We start from the raw sequence: 12,097 nt of genomic DNA, 5'->3' as shown, positions 1-12,097 counted from the left end.
TTTGAGTTCATCTCATACAAAATGGGAGCAAAACCAAAAGTGTTGCCTTTATATTTTTGTTGAGTATATTTTGTTTTATAACAATTCTTATACTGAATACAACTTGGCAGTACCACTGTATCAAAAATAGAGATATTTGAGTTGCCACAGAAGCATTTTGCTTAGGTTGTGCATTGTTGGAAAATGTGGTATTAACATAACACTTTTACTTCAAAAATAATGTACTGTATTTCCAGACTATAAATCCCACTGGAGTATAATTTGCATCTGGGCTGAAATTTGCTTAGGGTGCCAAAATGTTGGCCACCTACCCTTCAAAATTAATTGTGAGTTAGCCTGATGGAAATACCTTAATTTTGTAGCCAAGACAGTTTGGCAAAAGCAGCAAAACATAATGGAATTTCATTTTTTTCATCAAAACGTTGTAAAATATTGAACATATTTGAAAAATATGCTGGTCTATGGACATGACATCACACACAACAGAACAACACTGGTATATGTGGAGACACGATGAAGAATAAGTATGCATCAATGTTGAAGTGAGGTGTAAATAGCATACAGAAAACCTTTCGTCACCTTGACGCTGAATTGATGCATTAGAACTTTGTTGTAAATCATTTGATTCTCAACATTGGATTTTCCTTGGAAAAAAAAGACCAGAAAACAGAATAGATAAAGCATGAGATGGATCGATATAGTGATTTAGCAGGCATAAAAGTTGTTTACTAATATTAGTAATCAATGATAATAGGTTAGACTGTGAGCACTAAGGTACTGTTTGGTCTATGGACGTGACGTACAATAATTAGTGAGTTCAGTGGAAGATTGAGAACCACCACCAAGCATGCTTAGACTGAAATTCATAAATACCGTTGTGTTCAGCACCATTGTTGATACTGACAACTCAACAATCAGTTTTAGAACAAAAACATCAAGATCATCATGAAACGGTGTTCTACAGATGTGACAAAACAGTTACAGAATTCGCATCCATGGCAGTCATAATGCAGCCACTGAGAAATGTATCGAAATGAAGGTAAAAACTCTTATATCTGTACACAGTAAATATCCTGCAAAAAAATAGACTGCATGAATTAGTAAAAACATGCATTTGGAGCTTGAAACAGCTGTTTCAAAATGATATGTTTTCTCAACCACTGAACTGTGACATATATGATTGACTTGTACACACAAATATACTAATGAAGAAATTATTGCCAGACAAGGTTTTATGTGTATTTTATTTGGTGGAACCCATAGAAAAAAAAACTCTGAATTAACAACAACAGTCATATTTTAGTGACAGTTGTGTGCATTAAATGTGATGTGGCCAATTGTGACATGCAATTTTGGGTGATTTTCCCTCAATTAGACTTTCCAGTTGTCTTGATTTATGAAACTGTGCTAGGTATCCAAAGTAAGTTGGTACGTTATAGATGCTTGGACTTGTACCCAACATAAAATTATCTTAATACTGACCAGCAGAACATTTTTATGCTTATTTTTCCATGCAGTGTTATTTTGGGTACCCAAAGTGAATTTCAGCACACCTGTCAAAAAATACATCATGAAGAGGATAATATATACAAAAATATAAACGCAACACTTTTGGTTTTGCTCCCATTTTGTATGAGATGAACTCAAAGATCCAGCCCAGAGCCCAGGACCTCCACATCCAGCATGTTCACCTCCAAGATCGTCTGAGACCAGCCACTCGGACAGCTGCTGAAACAATCGGTTTGCATAACCAAAGAATTTCTGCACAAACTGTCAGAAACTGTCTCAGGGAAGCTCATCTGCATGCTCGTCGTCCTCATCGGGGTCTCGACCTGACTCCAGTTCGTCGTCGTAACCGATTTGAGTGGGCAAATGCTCACATTCGCTGCCGTTTGGCATGTTGGAGAGGTGTTCTCTTCACGGATGATGCAAAGGAGATGTGTTGCACTGCATGAGGCAAATGGTGGTCACACCAGATACTGACTGGTATCCCCCCCAATAAAACAAAACTGCACCTTTCAGAGTGGCCTTTTATTGTGGGCAGTCTAAGGCACACCTGTGCACTAATCATGGTGTCTAATCAGCATCTTGATATGGCACACCTGTGAGGTGGGATGGATTATCTCAGCAAAGGAGAAGTGCTCACTATCACATATTTAGACTGGTTTGTGCACAGTATTTGAGGGAAATGGTGATATTGTGTATGTGGAAAAAGTTTTAGATTGTTGAGTTAATCTCATACAAAATGGGAGCAAAACCAAAAGTGTTGCGTTTATATTTTTGTTGAGTATATATATATATAAGTCACACTGGCATACAAGTCACATTTATTTTTGGAATGTGGTGGTGCTACCTCTGGTGATTCCTTCCAACTCTCTTTTTTTTTTGTTGTTGTTGTTACCTAGGAGATCCAAGCCACATGGTATGAGAAGCTGCATGAATGGGAGGATGCTCTGGTGGCATATGACAAGAAAATTGACATGAACAAAGAGGATCCAGAGCTTATTCTGGGCAGGATGCGGTGCTTAGAGGCTCTGGGAGAATGGTATGTCAGTCATATTTTATGTATGCATTCATATTCATAGTCATATTGCTGCTCCGTATGTAATGTGTCACCTCATACAGAGACCAGTTTGGATAGGCTAAAACTAATTATATGACACATAAATACATCCTCGTTGTTTGATTGGTCAATTGTATACCACGTCACATTCGTATGGGAAATAGAGACTCAAATAAAATCTGATCTGTCATTTGGTCACGAAACCGGGGGGATCCCAGCAAGCACAGTAGCTAGGAAGAGCTGTATCCAGAATTGTCTCAGAAGATAATATATTAACAGAGGCTATCTTTTTAAGTAGGAAGTGGAAGTTGAAGAGCAAGAACAAGGAGAATAAGACAAAGAAAGAAAGAAAAAGTTCTTTGTTCTTAATAAATATATATAATATTTTTTTTTACTGGAAGACCATACTTCTGGACAAAAGAGGGACTATTTGTTTATTTTTTTTCTATTGGGGGAATTCTTATTTGGACTTAGTTATTTGAAACTACAAGGACATCTCTTTAACAGCAACAAGAAGAATATTAACTAAGTTTATTCTTTGCAAATGTTCTACAAAAGAACATTTAATTGCATTGCATGTATACGTCACATATGATCATCTGTTCAGTGGCTGAAAGAAGCAGTTTACTCAGGTTTTGTGCCTCGTATGGTGACATTACAGTAATTAGCTTATCAGCTGTGGTCCTTCACACCATGTGTGCCTTAGAAATTTTGCTTCTTGTTGCATGAAGTGATAAATTAAAATTATACTCTGGTGTAACTTACTTTTCTCTTGGAGCCATTTTTGGACAGGTGTGACATTGTAACAGTGTTAATTAAAAATGGCTGTGGAACCAAATCCTTTTTGACCAATGCTATACTTATCCTTTGATTTTAATCCAATTCTATCCATGTGGTTTGAAGATCCCCTGCTCACAGACAGACAGACAAGAATAAATGCATTACATCCTTGTTGGAGATATCTGAAATAAAATCATAGGGTATTTGAGATCAAAACAAATCTGAATTAAATTTTTTGTAATTGATCTGTAATTTATTACTTAAAATACACATGACCTCCTTTGAATTTTTAACTCACTATCCAGATATGTACTTTATGAAATTGCGTCAGCAGTCACAGTGACACATTTAGTATTGTAGGTAGAAAATATGTGTTCAGTAATTTCCCTGAATCTGATGTCCACTGGCTGAGTCATGTTTTAACATAACTTTTTCATGTATTTTATAGTGTTGCTTAACATAGTTATAGTACATATTTCCCACTAGTTGTGAGCTATGAGCTATTGGTCACGGAGTTCTGACATTATGTCTTTAATGACTGGGTGAAAAGAGATAAAAAAAATACTTCCACTAAGTTGACCGAGGCTATTTTACCAAGAAATGCGTGAACAGAAATCCAACAGCAGGCAGACATGCTGCCAATCTAATGAAACCTCACCACAGGTTAAGGCTTAACAGAAGTTTACTCAACTTCAAAGAGGGGTTTTAAGGAAAAAGAAAGTCATAAGATGTGTTCAGGAACAAAATATGTGGATTGTCCCAAAGCTCATGATAGCATGCAGATGTTAATTTGCTTGGGTAGCCTGGGGTTTTTGTACCATTGTTGTGTACACTGATTCATTTTAAAAGAAAATGTTACAACTGAAGAGTGGCTTTGTGTTTGTGTGTGGCTGAGTAAGGCTCAGAGATGACATAAAAGTTGAATGGGTCAGGACACAAAGGAGGACTTAAGAAAACATGTTGTTCCTTATTAAGATGAAGGGATGTATCGTGCAGTCCGTCTCTGTTCTAATCCCAAACTCCGATGTTTGTAATATTTTTGGCAGTCAAAATTAAAGCCATTTTTAAAAGTTTATTTTGTCAGAGAGAATGGATTAATGATTGTCCTGGATCATTGTCTTCCTGGATTCAACCATCAGAAGTGTTTGTGATGAATGTGTTGAACTTTTTGACCAATTCATTGGTTCAGTGGTGACTCAATACACGTTTCCACTGCAGAAACACAGCCTGTACCATGGCTCTCACTTTGTTTACAGAAATGGCCCCTTATTATTGCCTAAAACGTGAATCAGCTGCAAACCGTGAATTATCCACAAACCGTTAATTGCAAAACGTGAATACTGAAAAAATATCTCCCCAAATGTGAACATGGGTCTCACAAACGTGAATATAATTCATAATATACATTTGTTTTTTCAGTTTGAGTAGTTTATGGATTTCAGTTTACACATCATTTACTCCAGGAAATCATGATTGCAAACCCTATCACTGCAAAAATTATTCTTTTTTTTTTTTTTCTTGGCGACGCTGGGGGAAGTTCACTACAGCTTGTGAGGTGGGGAGGTGATCAGAGTTTCTGCAGTCAAGCACCCTGCCCCTCTGGGCGTGTCCCGCTCTGGGGACTGGTGAGGAGTTTGACAGACGGTCCATCTGCCAAATGGGAACATAGGTGTCAAACTCAGGGAGGGAACCTCCGCTGGAGACCCTGGTAAAGTTAGAAAGATATGCACACATTCGAAGTTCACAGCTCAATAAATCTTAACAAAAATGTAGAAAAACAAACAGCACTAGTTTCTCACCTCAGGAATGTAGACAATATGCTACAACTTTATTTTTATCAGTGTGAGCCGTCCTCTGAGGCGGAAAAATAATATTGATTTGAACAAGCAGGTGGCTGAGACATGGAAGCATAGGGACTGTCTACAAAGTGCAAAAACGAAAAGAGACACCAGAAAAATATTCAATAAATTCAGATGTGGTCTCACCAAATTCAATGATCACATCAATGATTAGCACTCAGTTTGGAAAAATGTAATTGTGAAAAACTGTGTAGAATTTTTCATTGTTTAAATTTTCAATAGCGTCAATATTATATGGTGACACAGAATTCATTGCACACATCAGTGGCATCCTTCTGGTTAAACTACAGCACTCTTTGGAAAAATGTGCAAAAATTTAATTTTAGTGTTTTTTTTTTAATCATTAAAATAAGTAATGAAATGAGCAATAAAATTCACTAATTAAACACCGCCAAACAAGCAAACAACAACAACAACAAAAAAAAACATTTTTGCGGTGATAGGGTTTGTGATCATGATTTCCTGGAGTAACTGATCTGTAAACTGAAATCCATAAACTACTTAAACTGAAAAATAAATATACATTATGAATGATATTCATGTTTTGCGAGACCTGCGTTCACATTTTGTGAGACCTGCATTCACGTTTTGTGAGACCTGCATTCACGTTTTGTGAGATAATTTTTCAGTATTCATGTTTTGCTATTAACAGTTTGCGGATAATTCACGTTTTGCAGGAGATTCATGTTTTGGGGGTCAACACCCTTCATTGGCTTTTTCAACCATTTGGATTTCTACTGCACTGAAGAACCACCTTGCTTACACTGACATCAAGTATATAATGCTAGCGAAAGGATGCTATTCAGAAAGCAAACACAGGAGTAATTTATGCTTTTTGTTTGGTTTCTCATTCGATTTCTATGTAATGCAAACTTTAAGAATATGTGATGTGTTTCATTAATTCTTGACCCGACTCCGGACTTCTCCTAAGCAACATCTGTCATCAAACAAGAAAAACAGCAAGTCATTTGTCCCAGCGCGGTGCACGAATGTGTGGCACAGTATTTTGTTTGTTTAGCACTCTTAGCAACTTTTGTTGTTATTGTGGATCAGACATTTGTAGTCCTGATTCAGGTTTTGTCTTTTAAAGGACATGTCACACCAAAATCAAAACAATTTAGATTTAGGCTGTTAGTGGCCGTCCGATGATCCACTGGGATTACTTTGTGTACTTCCGTGACTGGTTTCAAAGTATACGGCATTCGCAACAAACAGCTATGGAGACGTCCGAAAACAAAGTACTTGTGAGTACTCGGGTGTTTCCAACAAGTGACATAGCAACTACAACCCCTGGCAAAAATTATGGAATCACCGACCTCAGAGGATGTTCATTCAGTTGTTTAATTTTGTAGAAAAAAAGCAGATCACAGACATGACACAAAACTAAAGTCATTTCAAATGGCAACTTTCTGGCTTTAAGAAACACTATAAGAAATCAAGAAAAAAAGATTGTGGCAGTCAGTAACGGTTACTTTTTTAGACCAAGCAGAGGAAAAAAATATGGAATCACTCAATTCTGAGGAAAAAATTATGGAATCACCCTGTAAATTTTCGTCCCCCAAATTAACACCTGCATCAAATCAGATCTGCTCATTGACACTGACCCTATGTGTCTTTTTGCAAGGAATGTTTTTGCAGTTTTTGCTCTATGGCAAGATGCATTATCATCTTGAAAAATGATTTCATCATCCCCAAACATCCTTTCAATTGTCCAAAATATCAACATAAACTTGTGCATTTATTGATGACATAATGACAGCCATCTCCCCAGTGCCTTTACCTGACATGCAGCCCCATATCATCAATGACTGTGGAAATTTACATGTTCTCTTCAGGCAGTCATCTTTATAAATCTCATTGGAAAGGCACCAAACAAAAGTTCCAGCATCATCACCTTGCCCAATGCAGATTCGAGATTCATCACTGAATATGACTTTCATCCAGTCATCCACAGTCCACAATTGCTTTTCCTTAGCCCATTGTAACCTTGTTTTTTTCTGTTTAGGTGTTAATGATGCCTTTCGTTTAGCTTTTCTGTATGTAAATCCCATTTCCTTTAGGCGGTTTCTTACAGTTCGGTCACAGACGTTGACTCCAGTTTCCTCCCATTCGTTCCTCATTTGTTTTGTTGTACATTTTTCGATTTTTGAGACATATTGCTTTAAGTTTTCTGTCTTGACGCTTTGATGTCTTCCTTGGTCTACCAGTATGTTTGCCTTTAACAACCTTCCCATGTTGTTTGTATTTGGTCCAGAGTTTAGACACACAACCAACATCTTTTGCAACATTGCGTGATGATTTACTCTCTTTTAAGAGTTTGATAATCCTCTCCTTTGTTTCAATTGACATCTCTCGTGTTGGAGCCATGATTCATGTCAGTCCACTTGGTGCAACAGCTCTCCAAGGTGCGTTCACTCCTTTTTAGATGCAGACTAAAGAGCAGATCTCCATGCATCTGTGAACTGCTTTTTTCCTACAAAATTAAACAACTGAATGAACATCCTCCGAGGCCGGTGATTCCATAATTTTTGCCAGGGGTTGTACAACCCTAATTCCAATGTTGGGATGTTGTGTGAAATGTAAATAAAAACAGAATGCAATTATTTGCAAATCCTCTTCAACCTATATTCAATTGAATACACCACAAAGACAAGATATTTAATGTTCAAACTGATAGACTTTTTTGGTGTTGTGCAAATATTTGCTCCAGACTGGGAAAGTTGATGAATGCTTAAAGAACACCTGTTTGGAACATTTCACAGGTGAACAGGTTAACTGGAAACAGGTGAGTGTCATGATTGGGTATAAAAGGAGCATCCCCAAAAGGCTCAGTTGTTTACAGGCAAAGATGGGGCAAAGATCACCACTTTGTGAACAACTGCATGAAAAAATAGTCCAACAGTTTAAGAACAATGTTTCTCAATGTTCAATTGCAAGGAATTTAGGGATTCCATCAACAACATCCAGAAACACCGCCACCTTCTCTGGGCCCGAGCTCATTTGAAATGGACAGACGCAAAGTGGAAAAGTGTGCTGTGGTCTGATGAGTCCACATTTCAAATTGTTTTTGGCAATCATGGACATTGTGTCCTCCAGACAAAAGAGGAAAAAGACCATCCAAATTGTTACCAGCGCAAAGTTCAAAAGCCAGCATCTGTGATGGTATGGGGGTGTGTTAGTGCCCATGGCATGGGCAACTTACACATCTGGAAAAAAAAGCTGGGACAGTGGTATGTTTTGCAAATCATTGTATTCTGTTTTTATTTACATTTCACACAACATCCCAACTTTATTGGAATTGTGGTTGTAGAACTGTACCAGCATGTGCTTCAATGGAATGTTGCTGCTAACATTAAGAACTGAGGCACAGATTAATTCCAGAGTTTACATAAGTGTGACATCAAATCAAATTTCAAATCTAATTTATTAATTTATATAGCGCCAACTCACGACAAGGTTGCCTCAAGGCGCTTTGCACAACACAACTTGGAAAAACAGAACAAAATGAATTAAAAGATTAAAAACATAATAAAAGAGCAAAACCATAAAAGAGTAAAAATAATTAAAAAAAAGACATAATAACATAATATACTAACAATAAAACAAGGAAAAAATAGGTCTTAAGTCTTGATTTAAACGTCTCCACAGAATCCGACTGCATTATGTGCGCAGGGAGATAGTTCCACAGAGCAGGGGCATGATAAGAGAAAGCTCTGTTACCCACAGACTTCTTATTCATGGACACAGAGAAGACCTGCACCCTGCAAATGCAGGGCCCGAGCCGGTACGTAGAGTTTAACCAGGTTAGCCAGGTAGGGAGGTGCCGGTCCATGAACAGTTTTATAGGCCAGTAACAGAACCTTAAAATCTGATCTCGCACAGACAGGAAGCAGTGAAGTGATGCCAAGATGGGAGTAATGTGGTCAAACTTTCTTTCCTTGGGGTAATCAAAAATTACCCAAGGTTCCTCACTTTGTCCGTATTATGTATAAGACATTAACCTATGCTAAGCTCTAGCTTGTCAAATTGATGCCGATACCTCGCTGGGCCAAGAACCATCATTTCAGTCTTATCAGAGTTTAGAAGTAGGAAGTTACTCGACATCCAGCTTCTTACTGTTGTAAGGCAATCTTCTAAGGATTTTATGTGAATGAGATTACCAGCAGTTATTGGCATGTACAATTGAGTATCATCAGCATAGCAATGAAAGGCAATCCCAAAAAGCCGTGGTGTATGCCCAAGGGATGCTACATAAAGGTTGAAGAACAGGGGGCCTAAGACGGATCCCTGTGCAACCCCAAACTTCATGTCACTAAGGTTAGAGGTAGTGTGATTGTACAAAACACAGTAAGAACAACTGGGCAGGTATGACATCACTTCCAGTAATCCCAAAATGATTCTCCAGCCTATCAAGTAAAATATGATGATCCACGTAACAAATGCAGCACTAAGATCTAACAGCACCAAAACCATAGTGGTGTCCAATTCCATTGCTCGCAGAAGGTCATTCACTACTTTAGTGAGTGCTGTCTCTGTGGAGTGATATTTTCTAAAAGCAGACTGCAGTGGCTCAAAAAGATTATTCTCAGTAAGGTAGTCCACGAGCTGCCATGAAACCACTTTTTCCAGAATTTTAGAGCAAAATGATGAATTTGATATCGGTCTGTAATTTTTCAAAACATTGTATGATGACTCGTTTTTAAGTGAAAACTGTTAATTGTGATGCAGTCACGGTAAAAGCTGCAACTTTGTCAAGGTTTCTGTGCACCTGCACAACTATGAGTTATAAACGCAGCCTGTCACTAACCATCTCTGCTTCAGATCGGCTTTGTGCATGATTAATTATGAGTGTTGTTATCAGTAAAATCTAAAAAAAAAAAAAAAAAAAGTCTGCTGCCAGGGGAAAACCGTCTCGGAGACATTCCTTTTCATAGCGAGCTGAGAGGAGCAACACGCAGCAGCAGCACACACACACACTCCAGCTCCTCAAATGGATATCAGACCTCTGTGTTTTTCGCACACACCTCGCTACCCCCTCAGACTGTACTTACATCTCAGTCTGATATTTCCCTCTCGCTTAATCCTTTAGTAAACACGACCTAACTCCCACTCCCATAATGATGCATTTGAGACCATAATTACATATGCATCTTGGCTCTAAACTTTCAAACATAGTTTTCCCCTACACTCACATTTCCAAACAATGCATAGCTTAAATTAGTTTGAATGTGCACTTCATTTCCGTGTATCTTGTGATGAATCCAGGATTTGAATCCAGATGCAGGCACTGAATACGCAGAGGAGTGGTGAGGATAAAAATGGTTTATTTCCAAAACATTTTGGCAGACGCAGTACTGCAGCACATTTGCTTGGATAATTCCACATCCACAATGAAAGTGACAGTTTATTCTCTTGGTCACATGTTACATTGTTCGCATTATACATCTTGCCCAGGGACAACAGTTGAAAACAACCTCTCAGGCTAATACTGCCACATTTACAGAAATGTTCATTAATGTGTACTGTCCCTGTGAAATAAACCAACAAATAAATAATTAAATAAATAAATAAAATTCTGAGGCCAACAAACTGGCCATCCTCCAATCCCTTAATGCACCTTTAAATCCTGTTTGACATTTTCATGAACATGACAAGGGGCAGCCCTGGCAGAGTCCAACACTCACTGGGAGCAGATCTGATGTGTTGCAGAAAATTCAGACGTAGCTCCTACTTTGGTTATATGGAGACCAGATTGCACATTGCAGCAGTTCCAGTACCCCATGCTCCTGCAGCACCCCCACAGGACACCTCAGGGGACCCGGTCATACATGTTTTCCAATTCCACAAAACGCAGGTAGACTTTTAACATTTCTCACAGTCTGAACGCAAATGCGGCTTGAATCTGGTTAGTTCAGGACGATGATGTCAAACTACATTCATGCGCCCACAGTGTCTTCTCTAGGAAAGCGCTCAAAGCAAGCAACCTTCTTTCTCCGCTTCGCCTTATCGCCACACAGAAACACACACCTCAAATTACAGCATGAGAATGTTTTGCAGTCTGTAACAATATATTGTGGCACAATATACAGTATATTTATTTTAAAAATAACAAAGTATTGTGTAGCTGAAAGATTGGTTTATTATTAAATAAATTGAAGAATTCATTCTCAATAACCCTAAAATAATTTTACATGATGCTTTTTTAATATTATGTGCAACAAATATGCTTAGTTTCTGTCAATATAGCCGTGACATGCCTCCACAAGATATTGTGAAGACAGATTGTCTCTTTTTAATCATAAAGGATTTTTCTTGGCACCTTTTCAGATGAAATTCCAAAGATGTAAAGAACGATCTGGCCAAGTCAATAGTCAATAGCCTAAAGGCCTCCTGACACTTCCACGACTTTGATGCACACACTATTGTGCAGGAGTGGCATGTGCAATTGCGTAAAGAGAATTTTGAAATGTTCAAAAAATCTTTCACATATAAATGTCGTACAACAAATGTGAAGTGGTAGTGAACATTGAGTGATCTACTCGCTAACACTACATGCAGCTTGTCAAGTTGAGTAAAGAAGTGAACAGTGTGATTGCGTCAGCGCAACACATCACAGCGCAGCTCGTCTGAACAATTATAACGAAATGTTAAATCTGTCACTAACATACTTTTACAGCTGCATACAACAAGGAAAGAACATGCAACTGTTCTACCAAGCCATGACAAAATAAACATGACAAATAATTACCTATTTAGATGGCTCCAAATGCTTTCTCCCCCTCATTCAGCATGCACACATGAGAAAAGCTGCGGCTGGAGCGCTCCTCTGTGAGTCAGTAAGCGATTAGAGCCATTTTCAACAGCCAACTCGGAGAGAAAATGATTAATCCACTAC

At 38.1% G+C, this 12,097-nt stretch overlaps 1 protein-coding gene across 2 annotated transcripts in view; it reads left to right on the top strand.

The window, feature by feature from the left end:
- mtor (mechanistic target of rapamycin kinase) overlaps nt 1-12,097 on the top strand; it is a 427,661-nt gene that overhangs the window by 243,108 nt on the left and 172,456 nt on the right. For both annotated transcript variants that reach the window (XM_034171997.1, XM_034171996.1), the window contains exon 30: nt 2,406-2,545. In XM_034171997.1, the coding sequence (XP_034027888.1) occupies nt 2,406-2,545 (140 nt within the window). The remainder of the gene's footprint in view (nt 1-2,405; nt 2,546-12,097) is intronic.

The sequence above is a fragment of the Thalassophryne amazonica genome, chromosome 6, assembly GCF_902500255.1.
Source record: "Thalassophryne amazonica chromosome 6, fThaAma1.1, whole genome shotgun sequence".
Lineage (NCBI taxonomy): Eukaryota > Metazoa > Chordata > Actinopteri > Batrachoidiformes > Batrachoididae > Thalassophryne > Thalassophryne amazonica.
The sequence above is the reverse complement of the archived record's forward strand: the minus strand, read 5'-3'. Positions and strand labels throughout refer to the sequence as shown.